This window comes from Lineus longissimus, chromosome 4 (genome assembly GCF_910592395.1).
Source record: "Lineus longissimus chromosome 4, tnLinLong1.2, whole genome shotgun sequence".
NCBI lineage: Eukaryota > Metazoa > Nemertea > Pilidiophora > Heteronemertea > Lineidae > Lineus > Lineus longissimus.
In genome coordinates this window covers 6,792,574-6,812,868 of record NC_088311.1, presented here as the reverse complement: position 1 = coordinate 6,812,868, position 20,295 = coordinate 6,792,574, and the positions used below count along the sequence as shown (strand labels likewise).

At 40.4% G+C, this 20,295-nt stretch overlaps 3 protein-coding genes across 5 annotated transcripts; 2 read left to right on the top strand and 1 right to left on the bottom strand.

The window, feature by feature from the left end:
• The first annotated feature begins 217 nt into the window (after window positions 1-217).
• Window positions 218-8,921, top strand: LOC135486369 (transmembrane protein 65-like). 2 transcript variants are annotated; one of them, XM_064769116.1, is made up of 8 exons: window positions 218-561; window positions 1,269-1,355; window positions 2,820-2,870; window positions 4,589-4,656; window positions 4,883-4,937; window positions 5,225-5,267; window positions 5,420-5,525; window positions 6,296-8,921. In XM_064769116.1, exons 1-8 carry the CDS (start codon window positions 243-245, stop codon window positions 6,434-6,436), a joined length of 870 nt encoding a protein of 289 aa, XP_064625186.1. In that variant the 5' UTR covers window positions 218-242; the 3' UTR covers window positions 6,437-8,921. The 2 variants fall into 2 exon arrangements, with proteins under 2 accessions (XP_064625186.1, XP_064625187.1); XM_064769117.1 differs by lacking the exon at window positions 1,269-1,355.
• Window positions 8,922-12,232: 3,311 nt separating this feature from the next.
• Window positions 12,233-15,159, bottom strand: LOC135486458 (eukaryotic translation elongation factor 1 epsilon-1-like). Its single transcript, XM_064769252.1, has 6 exons — window positions 15,068-15,159; window positions 14,796-14,886; window positions 14,408-14,511; window positions 14,146-14,241; window positions 13,736-13,795; window positions 12,233-13,391 (listed from the first exon to the last, which is right to left on the bottom strand). Exons 1-6 carry the CDS (start codon window positions 15,152-15,154, stop codon window positions 13,305-13,307), a joined length of 525 nt encoding a protein of 174 aa, XP_064625322.1. The 5' UTR covers window positions 15,155-15,159; the 3' UTR covers window positions 12,233-13,304.
• A 192-nt stretch (window positions 15,160-15,351) lies between these two features.
• LOC135486385 (ATM interactor-like) lies at window positions 15,352-19,678 on the top strand. Of its 2 annotated transcripts, none has more exons than XM_064769147.1 (5): window positions 15,352-15,423; window positions 15,823-16,001; window positions 16,327-16,461; window positions 16,875-17,095; window positions 17,381-19,678. In XM_064769147.1, the coding sequence occupies exons 2-5, from the start codon at window positions 15,828-15,830 to the stop codon at window positions 19,266-19,268; spliced, it is 2,418 nt and encodes an 805-aa protein (XP_064625217.1). In that variant the 5' UTR covers window positions 15,352-15,423; window positions 15,823-15,827; the 3' UTR covers window positions 19,269-19,678. The 2 variants fall into 2 exon arrangements, with proteins under 2 accessions (XP_064625217.1, XP_064625216.1); XM_064769146.1 differs by having other exon boundaries at window positions 15,361-15,423; window positions 15,786-16,001.
• Window positions 19,679-20,295: the final 617 nt, after the last annotated feature.

Genomic DNA, 20,295 nt, shown 5'->3' with positions numbered 1-20,295 from the left:
GTGGCGTGACTGTCACATGATCTACACCAGAAATTGAATAAAACTGTAATTTTTTTATCAAATAAGATTACTTTTATCACTTGAAAATACATACAACGTTTTAAAAAGTACCATAGTTGTATAGTTAAGGTAATATTTTAGGGAGTAATTTAGTTTTAAGTCAGTTAATCAGATGTTCTTTTACCTGTTACAACTGGTCTGAGTTATTACCAAGGACGGCTGCTAGAAAGTCGTGACTGAAAATGGCAACAAGCTTGTCCTATTTTCGTCGTTTTGGCTATGTTTCAAGGACTTTTTCTTGGACTTTCGTTCAGAAATCAAAATCAGAATGTAAATACCAATCAATAAGAGTGCCAATTGTAACTATATGTAGAAAATGTTCAAGTAAATCGGACCAGGAAAAGGTAAAGGCCCCAGGCCTCGGTGAACATCAGCATCATAAACCGCGGCACGACAACTGGGCCAAGGATTTGATCTATAGTTTAGATTCCAAACAGAGAATGAAGCTAATGAATGAATTATCAGAATTCGAGAAGGCAAAAGAAAAAAGAAATGCACAGGGTATGTATGAGCAAGATGTTTGTTGTTCGTTTATGGCGATCGGGTTAGCCTAGCCCTAGGCTTAGATCAACTCCCGATATGGTGATGCAGCTAGCCGTCTCAACGGATACAAAATGTGTTACGTCCGTCATACATAAGGCTGTCAGCAGTAGGCCTACTGTCTGAGAAGAAACACAATTCTGTCAGTGAAGTGGGCATCATCACTGACGCTGACATCAGTCTAAGTCATGGGACGGCCTCTTCTTCCTGTCTTCATTCTTCTCTGTTGCTTGTCTCTGTCGAACCTTACTTCCGGCAATGGTGATATGTCCGAGAAATGTTCTGTACCAGTACTACTGTAGAGAATCCATTTATCTGGTGTTCTAAAAGTGTCAACAGTATCATTACCCGAATGTTTATTCTGCCCCTTTCGCTTCAGAATTACATGTAGTAGTTGGTGAGTTGTGTGTGTAATTTTAGGAATAGGATTGGTTGGCTCTGACTGATAAGTGATAGTGAAAAGCATGTACATTTTTTTACTACTTTTAGTTAAGAAGAACATGAGAGAGACTCCCCTCCCTTACAGCTATTTATTATTATAAAGGCACAGAGTATTGCACGAATGTTTGTTGTTGGCTACTAGTAAATTCAGGTCAGAGCTTTGTGCATGCTGTACTTTATTTGTATTGCTTTTAATTAGCCTTTATGATGAATGACTTGTATTTCAGAATCTTTGCAACCTCAAGGTATATTCTCTGGTCATGATGGTAGTGATGCATCCCACAAATTAGAAGTTCGAGAGATTTTTAAAAAGGGTATAAAATGTGGTTTCATTATTTTCAAAACACCTAACAACCCTTGCAGTCTTGAAGTGGCTTAAAATCTGTCCTTCAATATCATGACTTTGGTCATCACTTATTATCCTGATAGAATCCTTTAGTGTAGCAATTACAGAAACTGTTTGTTTGGGAACCTAGTTATTGGGACTTTTTCTATTCTTCTCAATCATGTCAATTTTGATATAAAGCCAAAGGTGAATAATGAGAAAATGATAGGATAGATTCAGTTTGTGATCATACTATACTGGCATGAGGCATACCTGCATGTGGACATGCATCACGATAATACCACAGCTCTAATAAATCTACTTAACCTTTTCAAATCAATGATTGCACAGACTTGCCGTTTAAACAATCACCATAATGCACGTAATACCATCTTTCCTATTTCTGCAAGTTCCTCCGTGGAGGCTGAGTGCCGATAAATCATCGTCAGTCGTTGTCATCTGGTGAAAATATAAGGCCGCGGCTATTCTTACGACGATCCCTAATGCATTTTACATACAAACTACTGGTTATTCTTACGACGATCATTTTCACCTTTTTGGGCCTTAATCCTAACCCTGACGCTCACCCTGACCCTAACAGTAACACCTACTCCTAGCGCCAACCCTAACCCTAACCCTTCCTTTACACTAGTCTTATCTCCCTAGATCCTCAGTTTAATCTCTAAAATCGCATAAATCCTAAGTTACGACTAGTCGTAAGAATAGCCACTTTGAAAATATAAAACATAAGTTCTCTGACTGTACTACCAACTGACTGTACTTACTGCGCTTTAAAACATTCTTCCCAGCCTAATCCAGACAACTTTGTGTTGAAACCAAGGAGGGCACATACTGCTTTTATTCCATTTCAGGCCAGTAACCGAGTGGCACTGCGTGTCTCGAACCCTCAATCGCTGTACTTGCTGCTGTGCTTTCTTAGTATCACCATGATGGCATGAAAAGTTGCCCATACCCCATCCCAGCTTTGTACGCAACAAAATATCAATCTTCTCTAACATTATGAAATCATTTCAATAGTTTTATTTAGCTACCCTTTAAAAAGTTGAATTTTGAGGCCGGGGGTGTGGGCTGATTTTAAAGTTCATCGCTTAGCATGAGGCTCAGGTGTTGGTTCATATCTTTATGCTATTAGATGTCCTCCAGTGCAGACAACAGTCCATTGCAAACTGGGGCATGTTTTGATTTCGAATTTCTTTCTCTATTTGTTTAATCCACTGCATGTCGACTAATTTTTTAATTTTTTTCATCAGAAAGCCACGATGGCCTAATGGTTATTGCTTTCTATAGTGCAGACAAAGGATTTGTTCATCTTATTACATTTGTAGATGTTTCATGATGTAAAAGACAAACATTCTCAGCAATCAGTCAGTCCCTGTTGCTGATTCCAAATGTAAATAAATAATAATAATTTGTCTTTTGTTTTCACTTTCAGAAGTGGAACCAATAATCGTCCCAAAACTCTCATTTTCACAAAAGCGTCAACGTAAGTTATATAAAAGCATTCTTTCTTTCTTCCTAACTTCATTTTTGTTGCGATTAATTTGCATTCTATCCTTGTTTTACATATCTTTTCTTTACTTTCTGTAAATTGAGTTAAATGTGTTGGTGGTTTTCATGACAATACGACACACTCTTTACATGCTCAGTTACTGACCCCTTGAAGCGCTAGGCAACAAAACAAGAAACTTTGGTGACTTTCAGTTGCAAGGAAAGCATCTCACTACATTGTCCAGAATACAAACCTCTGATCAGATCTAACTGTATCATGTCCGAGTTGTCACTGTCATACTCAAAGACAGAGTGTCAGGACTGAGTGTCAGAATAGATAGACAACTGCATACTGCACAGAATCATGTACATTACGGTATTATATCAGATTCAGATTGAGATCCAGATTAGTTTTCCGCTTTTGACAGAAAGAAAGCTGGCTGAGGCTATTATTGGCGTCCTGCATTGTCTTTGTTATTTTCCTTTGAGGATGTTGTTGTATTGATTTATTGTCTTGAATTATAGATGGATTACCTACGATTATGAGAAGTACTAATTGGTCATTTGTGTGGAATTTGCTTTGATGGTTATGACTATGAGCATTACTTATTGGTCATTTGTGCAGGGGTGGGTCTAATGTTTGTATGTAACCAAGAATTAGTCTAGTTATCAATTCGTGTTATTAATAAGAAGCACTAATTGATCATTTTTTTGTTTAGTAAGTTATCATGTAAAGTACATGTAACTGTAAAGTACGTTTATTTATCTACTTTTGATGATAAAAGGAAAGATTACTGTCTAGACTATGCGTTCTCTCATAGCTCACTTTAAAGAAAGAGGTTGGCCTCCCGGGGAAATAAAACCAAGGCTTCACTTCGTTGGACATACCTGAACATGCTCAACTTTGCTGTGATTTTTCTCCCAATGTTGTCTGTCTGTCTGTATCCCAAGATGCTGAACAGAAAGGAACAGGTTGAATTGATGTGTGTTCCTGACATCTGAGCTGACATGTACCATGCAGTGAGGTAGCATTTATATACTGAAGGTGAAGCTGCTCTTCTAACCTTGGCTTAACGATGATGAATGAACCTCTTCATTGGATAGGTGGGTTTGGGAATTAGAAGTCTCCTAGGCAAAATGGATGACCTGTCTCATTGCTGAAGGCTGCCAGTGGTACTGGTAGTTTGCCCAGACACTTTTCAGTGCTTGCTTCACAGACTCTGAGAATCCTCAAATTGCTGTGAACAAATACCTAGTATAAACTCAGTATTGACATGATTGAAGGTCACCTCCAAGCACTTTGTAGAATGTGGTACAGATCCATCTCTAATCAGTACATGACTCACATTCCAAACATTTAATCAATGCTTTATGTCTGCCTGCACTAATATTGATGAAAGATACATTTACCATTGACCATACTATTTTGCCATTAACTATTCATCAATGGGCTACCAGCCAAACTTCCACTGCCGCTACATGGTGTTGGCTTTCACTCGGTTGTGGTGGTTTTGTCAAGTGATGTAACCAGACAACAAATTCTACATCAGTGCAAATTCTAATTCTTAAGAGAACTTTTAAATTTTGAAAGATTTTTATGTGAGCTTTCAAAATGAGCTGGCCCTGGCCCTTGGATTGTACCTGTATCATCTCTGACAAGCATTTTTATGTTCAGTTTCTGTTCGTGTTATACCTAACTTCATATCATTTCAGTTGCCATATTCTGCGGTCTTCCATTTGTTGGTTTCGGAACGTTAGATAACATTGTGATGATAACTGCCGTAAGTTGACTTTTTTTGCAAACTTTTTCAATCCAGCATTTGATGTCATCTTTGTCGTCGTCGTCTCAAAACTGTTCAGTTGGAAGACTTCAGGAAGAAAGGGCAAGGATAACAGCTGTAATCAAACAATATTAGTCAAATAGGCACAAAAAGTTATTTTAACAAAATTTTATTTCCAGTGACCACTTAAGCAGCCATTCGTTACATCTTACATCTTTCATTATAGGGTGAATATATCGATAATACTTTTGGTGCTTTCCTGGGCCTTTCAACAATGGCAGGTAAGATATGTGTGTCATGAGGAATAAGCACTGCACGGTCGGTACCGCTGCTGCCAAAATAAGGCACCAGGTAGTTTGAATACTAAGGTGTGTTAGAATTTTCGTCAAATCTGACAGTATGGAATATTGTCAAATATCTTATAACTCCCCTACTCGTTGAGAGCCCTTCGTCAGATTCTTCAGATGTAATGGCAAAAATATTATAGTGAATTCTTCATGAAGTGACAAGACCAGTTAACATCTAACTTGTTGTGCACTCAGATGTAATCAGTGTCCAATCTTTTCAGCTGCTGCCCTCGGGAATATGGTGTCAGATGTAGCTGGAATAGGGTAAGTACTGTTGTGCTTTCATGACACTTACTCATTTCTGTTTTTTCTAAATATTCCTCATGAGTCAACTTTTTAAAAAAAAAGAGCAAATAGGGAGTAACCTTTAGCCCATGGCCTATTTCCTGTTATTTCACTCAATTTCTCCATCACAGGACTGCCGGCTATGTGGAGGAGATGGCGAGTAAAATAGGAATCTTACCTCCTGAGTTATCTCCAGAGCAAGTGGACCTCAAAACAACAAAGCTCATATCCACCTTGGTAAGTGTTGCGATTAGAGATCAGTTGACTGGTGGTAAGAGTGCCGGGCTGATGATTGACCCAGGAAGCCATGGGTTCAAGCCTTACAGGACTGACACTGTTATCTTGGTGTCCTTGGCCTTGGGCAAGACACTTGGCCTGACTTACCTCTCTCAATCCAGAGGTAATTAGGTACCTGGTTGGCAGAGATGGCAAATATGAATGTCAGTCCTGAGCACTGAGTTGCTGCTGCTCAGACCTGTAAGTAATCTCATAAGTATCAAAAAGTCAAACATTATTGACTCATTGAAGTACTCTTTGAAGTTACCCAGGCCAGTCTTGTTGTTGCTACGGTACTTTATTTAGATGATGTTCAAAGGTGTGGCTATCCAACTTGATAATTACATCTTATGATTGATAATTGAGTTGTGGCTATTCTTGATCGTTTGATAATCATCTTCAGAGGAATACCACTGTGCTATCATACTAATCAAAAGAATTGCCAGTGGGGATTTGGCAGTGCTGCGTTTCAGAGGTGGACTTGAAAATGTCCATTCACTGCTTGCATGATCACTTTGACAATAAGGACACAAAAGACTCAGCCGATGGGAACTTTTTCAGAGGTCAGTATCTCGGATAAGTTCTGTGATGGGCATCATTAGTTCAAATTTTGGCCTCTAGGGTGCCAAACATGAAAATCCCAAAATAAAGATGAGGCTACAGCAGAAAGCTTTTTTCTGACAAAAAGATTCACTAAATATTTCATCAACTATGTTTTTCTGTGATTGCAGGGTCGAATGATAGGTGTTGCTATCGGCTGTACCATCGGGATGGCGCCACTTTTACTGATCAGTCGAGATGACGATGAGGAGGAAGATACTGAAGCAGAAGAGAAGTCGGAGGAATCAAATCCGGAAAGGACAGAAAAATGATATTAGGGAAACTATTGAATATTCAGAACTTTGGTGGAAAGTTTTCATTCTGGTGGATTTAGGCCGTTCAATATGAAATACTCGTGTATCATCACTCAACCTGATAAAATTTGGTAGAGAGGGTCTTTGATGTCTATTTGGTATTTGATATCATGTTTGGTCAGTCAAGTTGGCCATCCCCTGAGAATATAACAGCTTGATACTCTATGTATTCAGTAGGATTGTTTGATGACCTGAGGTCAGTTTATCTGGATGGGAAAGACGACAATCTTGCTATTGATTTCACCAAATGTCCTGGTCAGATTAGTATACAAATATCAAAAGTTTGGAAAGAAAATTGAAGAAAGGACTTATGGCTTGAAAATACAGTGAAGGCCAAGGTAGTAGAGGCTTTATTAGCTGTAGAATGTATTAAGGTATACATTTTCTTCCATAGATCTAGATCTAGTCCGTCAACTGACTTCTGAGCCCACTTGGTACATAAGGCTGCATATCCAAGGATTGTTCCCTCTTATTCTGACAGCGTAGGTTTCCTCCTACTTTCATTACAATTGCCCAATACCACAGCCTATGGAAAGGCAGCCTTATACTGGTCAACTGTGCTTGGTTGTCAATGAGAACAATGTTTTCTAGTTATTTCATTATAGTTCACCCATCATCTGTTAACTTTTGTACAGTAGAATCCCTCCAAGGTTAACCCTTTCAATGCAGAATCCATTTTTTGAGTTTAAATTTGTTATCTAGATTTAAGCCTATCTTTATTTGCAAACTGTGTGTTAAACCTTCTTCTGTGTTGACTTGTTAAATCTGCGTAAGATATTGATGTGCATTCAGATGATACAGCTTGGGCAATGCTGAAGCTAGCTCTCTAGATTCTTGCAAAGCTAATTGCTTTCGTGTTTGGTCATTTAAGTTCAAGGGGCGGGAAAAGAATGCTGATAAAAGCACTACATCTATTTCTAGGCCTGTTATTACCAATGCATTGCTTCAGCCTTGGGAAGCTTAGACATGCATTACTATACAATTTTACATGAGTAAATTGGCTTTATTTCATAATCATCATCCGTATAAATTGTTTAAGGGTGTTCAAATAATTGTAGATTTTAATGTGTTCAAATCTGTCAATAACTGTCGGGTTTTAGTTGTAGTTGAATATGTACAAATGTACATGTATTGTACTTATATCTGGTGATTGACACTTGTTTAATTAAGGACACTAGTTTTGGTCCCATATTGGTTGTTTTCATTCAATTCGATCGCTCTAATCAGGATACCTCACCATTAAGGCCAGAACTTATCAGTCTTGACGGTGTTGTTAAGAGAGAATTTCTACTGTATCGAGAATCACTGTCCGAAATAAAGTAGTTTTGGTTTATATATTTCTGAAAAGGATCTGAAGGATCTTGTTTGGATGTGCCATACACTCATGCTCAGAGAATATTAGAAAGTACATGTAGCATAATTCAGAGGGGTGGGGGGAAAGATGTAACGTAAACCGGTGTCAAAAAGTAAAATATATATCAGCTGTTTGATCATTGGAAAACACTATGCTTGTTCTTATATTTGAAAACATTAGAGAGAAAAAAATCAACAAACCTGTGAAAATTACATGAGGTTAAAAGGTTTATTGTTCACCTGAAGAGATGTCAGCGAAATCCTTTTTCAATTCATACATTCAGATTTGGGGACAATTAAAGTCCTGTTCTTTGTCAACTTTTCAAAGGATACAAAGGTAGGATGGTCTCCTATTTCAGTCCATAAAAGAATAGGCATAGTGTTTTCCTAATGACATGATTGTCGTTTATTGTAAATATAGAGAGATTGTGTGTGGACCTGCAGTGGTTGTATGCCATGACTATAAAAATACTCTTTGTAGTGAATAACTAAGTCCTGAACATATGTTACATTCTTTTGGTGCGGAAGGCATTTTTGGTCTGCGTCAATAGGTCTTTAGAACTACTAGTATCTTTATGTTACCCTGCCATAGACAGATGTCTACCTCATAACATCTTTTCACCTATGTCGTCAACAAGTACAAGAAAGTTGACCAGTATAGTACAAAAACAGGTGAATAAATTGCAAAGTAGGGCTTAATATTGGACGTTATGATGGCTGGTGATTTTTGTGTTTCGGTGAAGTGGCTATATTCGGCAAATGAGACATATATTATCATAGAAATGAAAAGGATAAGTTAGAAAAAAGCTTCTCAATTCATTGTGCTAGCCAAATGGCATTTATTTCACCAGAATCGGCTTAATCACACTGGTGATCTGTCACCGTGATGATAATGATAATAGTACCGTGTCAGGTTCATGTCCAATGCCAATTGAAATTATCTTCACTGGAAGTCATTTTCTACCATCTATAGTTTTATTTGTATAGGATTATGAATTTCTATTGTATATATTCACATATTTAATTGTATTATGCAAAATCAATATGATCATGAAAATTGATTTTAATAAAACCATGATATGTTACTGAAGATATTTTTCCAGTTGTTTTTCAAACCAGCACGAATAAGGTCCCTCAGAGACTAGTTGTGACTTGAATCCCAACACCTCAGTGCCAAGCAGCACGAATGAGTCCCTCAGAGACTGGTTGTGACTTGAAACCTGACACCTCAGTGACTAGCAGCACAAATGAGTCCCTCAGAGACTGGTTGTGACTTGAATCCCAATACTTCAGTGCCAAGCAGCACGAATGAGTCCATCAGAGACTGGCTCTGGCGTGAATCTCAACAACACAGTGCCAAGCAGCATGAATGAGTCCCTTAGAGAGTGGTTGTGACTTAAATTTCAACACCTCAGTGCCAAGCAGCACAAATGAGTCCCTCAGAAACAGGTTGTGACTTGAATCCCAATACTTTAGTGCCAAGCAGCACGAATGAGTCCATCAGAGACTGGCTCTGGCGTGAATCTCAACAACACAGTGCCAAGCAGCATGAATGAGTCCCTTAGAGAGTGGTTGTGACTTAAATTCCAACACCTCAGTGCCAAGCAGCACGAATGAGTCCCTCAGAGACAGGTTGTGGGTTGAATCCCAACAACACAGTGCCAAGCAGCACGAATGAGTCCATCAGAGACAGGTTGTGGGTTGAATCCCAACACCACAGTGCCAAGCAGCACGAATGAGTCCATCAGAGACTGGCTCTGGCATGAATCTCAACACCACAGAGCCAAGCAGCACGAATGAGTCCCTCAGAGACTGGTTGTGGCTTGAATCCCAACAACACAGTGCCAAGCAAAACGAATGAGTCCCTCAGAGACAGGTTGTGGGTTGAATCCCAACAACACAGTGCCAAGCAGCACGAATGAGTCCCTCAGAGACAGGTTGTGGGTTGAATCCCAACACCACAGTGCCAAGCAGCACGAATGAGTCCATCAGAGACTGGCTCTGGCATGAATCTCAACACCACAGAGCCAAGCAGCACGAATGAGTCCCTCAGAGACTGGTTGTGGCTTGAATCCCAACAACACAGTGCCAAGCAAAACGAATGAGTCCCTCAGAGACAGGTTGTGGGTTGAATCCCAACAACACAGTGCCAAGCAAAACGAATGAGTCCCTCAGAGACAGGTTGTGGGTTGAATCCCAACACCACAGTGCCAAGCAGCACGAATGAGTCCATCAGAGACTGGCTCTGGCATGAATCTCAACACCACAGAGCCAAGCAGCACGAATGAGTCCCTCAGAGACTGGTTGTGACTTAAATCCCAACATCTCAGTGCCAAACAGCACGAATGAGTCCCTCAGAGACTGGCTGTGACTTGAATTCCAACACCTCAGTGCCAAGAAGCACGAATAAATCCATCAGAGACTGGCTCTGGCATGAATCTCAACAACACAGTGCCAAGCAAAACGAATGAGTCCCTCAGAGACTGGCTGTGACTTGAATCCCAAGAACTCAGTGCCAAGCAGCACAAATGAGTCCATCAGAGACTGGCTCTGGCATGAATCTCAACACCACAGTGCCAAGCAGCACGAATGAGTCCCTCAGAGACTGGCTGTGACTTGAATTCCAACACCTCAGTGCCAAGCAGCACGAATAAATCCATCAGAGACTGGCTCTGGCATGAATCTCAACAACACAGTGCCAAGCAAAACGAATGAGTCCCTCAGAGACTGGCTGTGACTTGAATCCCAAGAACTCAGTGCCAAGCAGCACAAATGAGTCCATCAGAGACTGGCTCTGGCATGAATCTCAACACCACAGTGCCAAGCAGCACGAATGAGTCCCTCAGAGACTGGCTGTGACTTGAATCTCAACACCACAGTGCCAAGCAGCACGAATGAGTCCATCAGAGACTGGCTCTGGCATGAATCTCAACATCACAGTGCCAAGCAGCACGAATGAGTCCCTCAGAGACTGGTTGTGACTTGAATTCCAACACACTCAGCGCCAAGCAGCACGATTGAGTCCATCAGAGACTTGCTCTGGCATGAATCTCAATACCACAGTGCCAAGCAGCACGAATGAGTTCCTCAGAGACTGGTTGTGGCTTGAATCCCGACACCTCAGTGCCAAGCAGCACGAATGAGTCCCTCAAGGACTGGTTGTGGCTTGAATACCGACACCTCAGTGCGAAGCAGCACGAATGAGTCCTTCAGAGACAGATTGTGTCTGGAATCCCATCACCTCAGTGCCAAGCAGCACGAATGAGTCCATCAGAGACTGGCTCTGGCGTGAATCTCAACACCACAGTGCCAAGCAGCACGAATGAGTCCCTCAGAGACTGGCTGTGACTTGAATCCCAAGAACTCAGTGCCAAGAAGCACGAATGAGTCCCTCAGAGACTGGCTCTGGCATGAATCTCAACAACTCAGTGCCAAGCAGCTCGAATGAGTCCATCAGAGACTGGCTCTGGCATGAATCCAAACACCTCAGTGCCACGCAGCACGAATGAGTCCATCGGAGACTGGCTCTGGCATGAATCTCAACAATACAGTGCCAAGCAGCACGAATGAGTCCCTCAGACACTGGTTGTGGCTTAAATCACGACACCTCAGTGCCAAGCAGCACAAATGAGTCCATCAGAGACTGGTTTTGGCTTGAATCCCGACACCTCGGTGACAAGCAGCACGATTGAGTCCCTCAGAGGCAGGTTGTGACTTGAATCCCGACACCACAGTGCCAAGCAGCATGAATGAGTCCCTCAGAGACTGGCTGTGACTTGAATCCCAACACCTCAGTCCCAAGCAGCACGAATGAGTCCCTCAATGACAGGTTGTGACATAAATCCCGACACCTCAGTGCCTCGCAGCATGAATGAGCCCCTCCAGTGACTGGTTGTGGCATGAATTTAGCACTCACCAAAGACTGGTTGTGTCTTGAATCTTACTGCCTCGGAGCCAATCAGTATACGTCCCTCCAGTATCTGATGGATGGAGCTTTACACCTAAGTCCCAATAAACATGAAGTGTCCTTCTGGTGACTGGTTGTGACTTGTGAATCTACACACCCAAGTGCCAACCAGCACTATGGAGTCCATCCAGACACCAGACATTAATCTAAAGAAGTACAGACAGGTCTCTCTCCAGCGTCGTTGTTACTTTCAAAATCTTTCATTAATCAGACACTTCAGAGACTGGTGCGACATGAATCTTAATGCATTAGTCACTAGTGTCCCAGCAGGAATGAGGTCCTCAAGTTACTGGTTGTTACGTTACATGAATCTTGACACCTTAGTGTTGCCCAGCAAGGGAAAATCCCTTCCGAGACATGTCATTTTATTCATGATAAGAGTCCCTCCCAACAAGAGACCAACAGGACACAAATGTGTATAAAAGACATTTATTCATAAGTTAATTCCATCACATATAATACAAAATGATGAACGGTGCCCTCTACATAATCTCTAAAACAACCAGTGTCAGGGATTTGATTTTAACAATATTTTGATTGCAAAACGAAACACTGATATTACACACATATCAGTTCATGAGAAATATTCAGATATTAGTTCATGAGGAATATTCAGGGGAGTGACAGTGGCAAAAGCAAAAAACTGAAACATTTTCCATGTGAAATGTTGTCCTTAGGACTGCCCTCGCTTGGAAAGTTTGAGGTTATACAGAGAGCTAAAGCATATTTCTTTTCGTTTCTGCTGTCAAATTAAACCATTTTCAGGAGGGGAAAAAATGGAAATCCTCCAGGGTCGCACATGACAGTTAAGAAATTTAGTTGTGTTCTATACAGAGACAAGCTTCGGGCAATATTTCCCGCAAGTGAGGGAATGGCAGTGCATTGACTAAAAGCACAAAGGCTACAACACTACAACAGTAGACCACAAGTAATTTTACAATGATGTGCAGATCTTGATTTTCATCAGATATCGTGGACCTCCAAGTCGGAATGTGTTAAGCACTTTAGTAAGTATTAACTTTATCTGCATTTTATTATCTATTCTGGGATTGCAGTCATGATTTTGTAAAATGTCTTTTCCTGATTTAACTTTTTCAACAAGCCACATGCCCTATTGTCCACATCTTGGCTTACAACAGGACAAAGGCTTATAACCCTGTGTCAAACGTGCAGTGTTTTTGAGAAAAGAGTCATTGTTTGTGAATACAACCTGTGTCGAGTACCTAAGGCCGAAGTTACATAGACCTCATTCATTCATTTACCACGAGTCACTTTCCGGGTTTTTCTTTCATTCCTCGGTGAATGCACGCCACAAGGCCGTGCTTTTACAGGGGAACGAAAGCAAAAGGGGAAAATGAGTCCTGGGAAATGAACGAATGAGGTCTATGTAACTTCGGCCTAAGAGAAGGTTTGTGCAGTGACATTCGAATTCAAACACATCGATATGTTTCTCGTTTATTCCATTTCATACGCAAGTCACCACGACACCAATCACAAAGTAGACATTCATGACAAATCCATGGTGTAAAGTCGACTCTTCTGGAATACTACGAGGGGTAGATCATGTGGCCGCACTCCTTCTATGTGTTGAACCTACAGAAAAGATCACGTAGTGAATAAAAGCAACAGAAATTTCTCAAGTAAAACCATGTGCTATCATTGGGCACTTTTACTGATCACTGCAGTGACAGGTTATTTGGTCTTAAGCTGAGAGTTTTCAAAAGCAAGCTACACTAGGAGGCATCTTTTGCCAGGCCTGACATAGAAAGTCAGGTCACAATGAATCTCTTTTTCACATAACATTTAAATGATGTGGCGATTGAAGCCATAAGTGTAAGAAGCACGGAGGTGCAATGACCTCTGTGATTGAAAATACATTTCATCTATGTACTTCAGGATACTGGGACAAAAACTTAAGTATAAACTAAAATAATTACCTGGTCAAACCACCTCGATAAATTCATATATTTTTCCTTGTCATAAAATGTTAAATTGGACTGAAAGAGAAATAATTATAAGACTAAGGTAAAAGTTGAAGCACAGTATTCATGACACTTTTATATGCAACACTTTTTTTATGCGATGCTTTTCAAGCAAGCCCTAGTATAGGTCAAAACACATTGCAATCTCAGACATTCTCACTTTTTCAGGGATAATATGACGTAGGACAAGGTAGCTCATAATAAACTTGAATAAACATCTTTGTTCAGGACTCTGCTCACTATCTAGTTCTATGCTGTCTGAATATCTCAGTTTAACATAATCTACATTACATGTATTGGAAATGCACTCCAGTCAATATGATGTCATAGTATGCAGCATCTTATTTTGACAAGCAATTACTTACCATAATGCTATGCATTCCATAATAAAGGAGAATATCGGCTAGCGATAATCTGTGTCCAACAAGATACACTTTATCACCTAGGTAGTCATTTAATTCCTGAAAAAAATAATATTAAAGTTAGACAATGGAAACTGACTTGCTAAGTAGAGCAGACTTTTCGTCTTTTAGTGACTGCAGTTCATTGCTCAGTGACTCATTTGCACTGAGCAATTAACTTAACTGTACTTATTTTTGACTCCGGGCCTGATTTCTTCTTACTTACTTTGAGTACGACCAACACGTCTTGCTCTTTTGATGACCTATCAACCTGTGTCAGTCGATATTCAATCCACTGACTAATTGCTGCCTCTTCTTCAATCGATGATCCTAAAATATCAATCAAATAATCAATGAAAGTCAATGGCAAATAGCCTATGTTAACAGTCTTTGGCTATCGTTCTTAGGATTCACCTTTACCAGTGGAGGAGTAATGATAATAGCTGCTGCTCTAGTCCTCCTCCCATGACAAGATCTAAAAATAAGCTTTTCGTGAAGACTCCCATCTTTATCTCATTTCTAACTGCCGAACCCATTCGCTGCCATTCAATCATAGGCCTATCTCTCAGCACCATCATTCATAATGTCAATCACTTGTTAATTCATGCACTTACCTAGAAGATTTTTATTTGATGCACTCGCCAGATATTTGCATACTGTCCCATGGCCATTGATTGAGTTTTTGTTGGCACTGATTTGTGGGACCTGAAAGAGAATGAAATTAAATAGAAAGTAGAAATTTAGAATGTGAATTTGAAATGAATAATTTTAGCTTGCACTTGCAGACCCGAGACAGATTGACCTCGCATTTCCAGTCATTTACACAGCCGATGGCAAAAATTTCACGTCTGGCCGTTGACTTATCATTAGCGCATGACCCACAAACCTTATCATTGTATTTTAATTTGTATTTTTTGAGATTGACACCCAAAAACTGGGATAAAGCTTCGAATTCTGGATTTTGTACAGCCATGCCTATGTTGTAGGTGGCGCTGCATTCGCACTTGATTTCGCACCATTATATTTTCATCTCATATTTTTATCCTAACAGCTTCAAAACTGTAATTATCTGAAATGAATAACCAACTGTCCAAATATCCATACATTGTTTTAAAAATATTTGTTTGCAATGAAAACATTGTGCCTCTTTTTTCAGCCAGACAATTTCTCGGTGGACAGCAGAAGCCAAATAAAAATAAAATTGTTGAGAAATCTGTTACTTTTTGTCGATTTCTTGAAATAGTAAGAATAATTTCAGCTGTTTAACAGCAAATTCGAATATATGATATCTTGCTGAAGAGATAAATGCATTAACTCCTGCTGTTTGGAGAAAGCTTTTGCCTTATTTCAAGCCTTCAAAAAGACCGGAATCTGACACATTAGTTTATATGGGGTGCCAAAGTGGTGTTAATTCAAAATGTCTGTCCTTGGTCGGTCAGTTGTATGCTCCTCCCCTCGCACACGTTACTGACCTTGGAGAAGAGCAAGGTTGTTTGCGGGGTTGAGGCCTCATAGTCATATCATACAAGTTTATGAGTTACATCCTTCTAGTACCTCCAGCAGCTCGACTGCATAGGACACTGCTGAATTTCTTGTTATTACAGGGTCTTGTTAGAAGCTTTCATCCTTTTGCATTTTGAGGAACCATGGCAAATTTACTGAATGGTAAAACAGCAACCCTTGAAGTGTGCCCTACCATTGAAGATCTCTCATCAGAAATGAAGAAAAATGTACCATGTCCTGTCACTGGCTGTGAAAGGACCTTTAACCATGACAATGCACTTAGAATGCACGTTATCAAGACTCACAAAATATTTCAGGTAGGTTGATAATTTGAAAAGATAATGTTTGATAATACAATGACAGATAGAAAAACAATATCATAGTCTGTAATTTGTTCTCAACAATTTGACAAGCTTGGACATGTTGGACATTTAATTCAACTCACATTCCTTCTTTATGTGTAGCCTGCCCTAATAACTTGAAGTGTAGATGGCTGCCTTTGAGTCGACCTGTCTATCAATCTCAGCATTTTAGAGAACAGTGCAAGGGTAATTTCATGGATAAAAACATATAACTTTTCAAAGAGTTTTTAAAAGCTTGTCCACTTTGTTATTGTGATCTGACTTCAGAATCTATTTTCAGGATGAAAAGGACAATGCATTTTTCCATAGATTTAAAACAAAGAATCCGCCATGTGCTTATCACTGTCCTGTGGCTGGCTGCAAATACCAAATGGGTGCGGAAAGATACTTCAATTCGTATGCAACACTCAAACAGGTATGGTTGTGACATTCTTTCATGAAAATCCTCTGAACCTAGTGTCGTTATTTTAATGGGAAATAAGCTCATGTTTGGGTTTGCACACCAGTAATCCTTGCCTTTTTGTGACTGTGCCTTTTAATATCAACCCCAACCTCACAGATTTCGAGCTGAAGCACTAATGCACCATGTATGTCATCATTCTTACCACGGTTAAGTTATACTCATCTGAAGGTCTTTGCGTTGATGGTGGCAAAGGTTTCTTACAATGTAACTCGAGTCGAAACAAACTAGTTTTTTGCCTTTATCTTTCTCGAGGGGATTAAGTAATCGTTAAAAGCAGTTGAGTTACCCTTGATATTTAAAGGTCTCTGTATAAAATTAAGTAGGAAATTTATGTTTATTTTTTATAATACTTTCTAATTTTATAGCACTTCAAGGTTGTCCACAAGGAAAAGAAGTTCATCTGCGACTTCTGTGGTTTTAAGTTCGGAGTAGAGAGTGCCATGAAAAGACATAAGAACACATGCGGTGTAATCTTCAAATGTGGAACGTGTGGATGTCCTTATGCAACTAGAGAGGCTCTTCTAACACACTGCAAGAGAAAACAGCACATTGTTCCTGAAAATCATACGAAAATTACAAATATGATGTAAATATATCTTCATATTCCTCTTAGTCTTTATCCTGACAATATCAGGCCATTTCACTTGATACATACTTACTTCCTGGTGTGTTGTAGGCCCTGTTTGCAAGAGGATGATTAGTCTTATGAATTGACATACATGCATTTATCCTAAACAGCGTCCAGTAGCATCCAGTAATGTATTAATGATAGAGAAAATAGTTTAGATTCAAACTTATTAACCCAAGAGTCAGTTGACCCAAATGACATTCTCTAATTCTAGATGTTTACCTCCTTATTCTTACTTTGCAGATCAGCACCAGCACAGGTACAAGATTCACATGAAAACGTTGCTGTTGCAGCAATTGTAGATACAAAGACAGTTGATTCTCAGTTCGAAAGTATGGCCATAGATTCTGGATGCGTTACTGCTTCATTTAATCAACTTCGAGCAGGTGACAGTGTCGAACAAGACAACTTTGTAAACAATGAACAAAGACGTGTAGCATTAGCTCCAAATGCCAAACGGAACACTGATATGGAGAATCAGACACTTACTTGTAGTAGAGCTACTGGAAGTCACTGTAGTTTGATCGTAGGGAGTCCAATGGATGTGAATAATGAGACACAAAACATGGCCTCAAGCTGCCAAAACAACAATGCCAAAGACGCTAATTCAAACTTTACCAATGATGACAACTGCATGTATGATGTTGTAGGAGCTAATTGTCAGTGTGTTACTACAACTACTACTGGTTGCCAGGTAAATAGTCCTGCTGACAAACAAAATATTTTACCTGATCTGTCACCTGCTTCATTAGGGGTTAACATAGGGCATGGCAAGAATAATTTCAAGTCGGCTACCAAATCAATAGCGGAAACTTCTGTTCAGCCAGTCATTAACCTTTTTGTGATTAACGTTAACACTGATGGTAAGTCTTCCATGGAGCAATCTAGGAAGCAGCCTCTCTCCGACTCCAGACTTGTGTCTATCTTGCCCAAACCTCCACAGCCCAGTCCTGTTACTGTAGTTAACCAAAAGCAGGAGACCGGCTTAAGAATGTCAAATAATGGTCCGGTTAGTTCGAAAACATCATCAGTTGTCCAAACGTCGGAGTACACAATTGATCGAACGTCTGCCGAAACTCAGACAACTGGAGACTATGTTTTGATGAAAGCTATGCAGTCGGCCAACATACCGATTCAGAAGGAATCAAGAGGCGCACAGGTATCCCCGAGGGCTAGGGTTCGAGGAGTCAAACGAACCCTTCCTACCCAGATGACCTCGACCAGCGTACAGACTGGAACAGATGCTCATCCCATTCTGCGGCGTAAGCGACGAAAGAAACTGCCAAAAGCGAGCGATGCGGCTTCAGCCAGTACGTCCTCGACAGTTTCACAAGCGACGAGCCCGGCATTTCCTATGCCCGATCTGCTTGACTTCGGGTTTTCCGATTGTGAGACGCAGACTATGGCCTTGATTGAAGAGTTGGAGGCATCATTGGCTGCCAGTACCTCCACACAGACGAGGGAAAGTTACCTAGCAAATCCACTTGCCGAGCCGGTGATGCCACAGCCACCTCTCCCTATGCAGACTATAGAAACGCAGACATTAAGTGTAGACACTGGAGTTGATACGACAGAAGGATTCAGCCTCTTGAATTTCCTGAACACTGCAGACGGCTCAAATGATCATCAAGACAGTGGGGTTCAGACCCCATCGATCCCTTCATTTGATCACACTCTGACTCTTGAGAACCCTGTGAGGCTCCCTGATGCCAGTCTTTCAATGGAACTCCCACCTCAACAACTGCAGCCTGTGATGAACGTCCTCAACCCTGGAGGCTCCCTCTATGATGCAAGTGCACAAACAACAGAGGTCTCCACTGCCATCCAGACACAAACCATTGACACCATGTTCTCTCAATTACTGAGCAACATGGAGACACAGACCAGTGACGATCTACCGTTATTGGAATTGGGCTTCGCGGATAATCAAACCCAAACGCCATTCGATCTTGACCTGATTGAATCGCAGGCTAATGTCGAGACGCAGACCGCACTGCATGTTTCTGCATCAAATACAAATAACGTTCAATCTATTGATACGGAAACTCAAACACTCTTTCCTAACCTAACGTTAACTGATTCACATACTCAGACGAGTTTGGCTGATCTTGAAAAGTTCATGAATCTCTAAGGTATTCTTGTCTAGTAGATACCTTGCCTGGCAACTCATTTTTCCAGATGTTAACCCGGCTTGTTAAATATCATTAAGGTTTTTTGTTTGTACAGTCATGACTGTAATTGTCCAGTAATCAATAATGCTGGAAGAGGTGGACGATTTAAGTTTTAATTTCTCGTGGATCTGCCTATGAGGTTAGTATCGAGTTAAAATATTTTGGGGATCGAATCTACGCATCGTTTTGCGATTGAGTTAGCAAGCGAGTAATCATTTGCCAAAAAGCATGTTTGAACCACTCTGGTCCTTTACCAGATTTAGATTGCTTAGATTGTGTTGTGTCCTATGCTTACACACATGTACATTGGAAATGTATTACATTCATTGTACATGTATATTTATTTCCTCACTATAGTATCTAATGCTTCTTGTCGATGTCATATAAAATAAATTATTTTGATAGTATATATATAAGTGTTCTGTTTTGCTGGTTTATCATCAGTGTTATGCCTCCCAAATTCCAGAGTGTCGCATCAGCATTCTACATCTACCCTATTTTATAGCTCAAATGTGTCTGATGGATCCACCTGAAGAGTATCTTGTCTGATAGATCTGATGTCTTTCTGAACACCTAGTTTCTCTCTGGTCATCAAAATCAGGGCTGATATAGCTGAGGAGTCCCCTTAGGCATCTCTGAAAAACATGTTTTTCATGCTGGTTTGGGATGAAAAGTGGTGCTCCCAGGCAACCTGTTGCCCCACAGGACCAAAAAGTTAGGAAAGGAAATAGTAAGCTTAGGCAGATGCCTCTTATTATGCAGCTATCAAGTTTCATCCCGAGATCAGGCTTTTTTTTTACTCCTACGTCATCAACAGGCAGAGTATATTGAAAACCACTGGTTATGTCAGGATGATCAAGTTGAAGCCCGGGCACTCCTTCTCATCAGGCGGCAGAGCATTTATCTTGTCGAATCTCAAACGAGTCCTATTTCCTATCTGGTCTAATTCCAGGGAGTGGCTCAAACAATAGCAGCCTTCATGTCAGT

What these genes read in the sequence shown, in the direction of transcription:
- LOC135486369 (XM_064769116.1), top strand. Translation starts at nt 243, where the DNA reads ATGGCAACAAGCTTGTCCTATTTTCGTCGTTTTGGCTATGTTTCAAGG. An exon ending in ATTTTCACAAAAGCGTCAAC is followed by an intron (nt 2,871 to 4,588) that starts GTAAGTTATATA and finishes ATATCATTTCAG; the next exon opens with TTGCCATATTCTGCGGTCTT. An exon ending in ACATTGTGATGATAACTGCC is followed by an intron (nt 4,657 to 4,882) that starts GTAAGTTGACTT and finishes CTTTCATTATAG; the next exon opens with GGTGAATATATCGATAATAC.
- LOC135486458 (XM_064769252.1), bottom strand. Translation starts at nt 15,154, where the DNA reads ATGGCTGTACAAAATCCAGAATTCGAAGCTTTATCCCAGTTTTTGGGT. An exon ending in AATTAAAATACAATGATAAG is followed by an intron (nt 14,887 to 15,067) that starts GTTTGTGGGTCA and finishes ATTCTCTTTCAG; the next exon opens with GTCCCACAAATCAGTGCCAA. An exon ending in TATCGAGGTGGTTTGACCAG is followed by an intron (nt 13,392 to 13,735) that starts GTAATTATTTTA and finishes TCTTTTCTGTAG; the next exon opens with GTTCAACACATAGAAGGAGT.
- LOC135486385 (XM_064769147.1), top strand. Translation starts at nt 15,828, where the DNA reads ATGGCAAATTTACTGAATGGTAAAACAGCAACCCTTGAAGTGTGCCCT. An exon ending in AGACTCACAAAATATTTCAG is followed by an intron (nt 16,002 to 16,326) that starts GTAGGTTGATAA and finishes ATCTATTTTCAG; the next exon opens with GATGAAAAGGACAATGCATT. An exon ending in ACGAAAATTACAAATATGAT is followed by an intron (nt 17,096 to 17,380) that starts GTAAATATATCT and finishes CTTACTTTGCAG; the next exon opens with ATCAGCACCAGCACAGGTAC.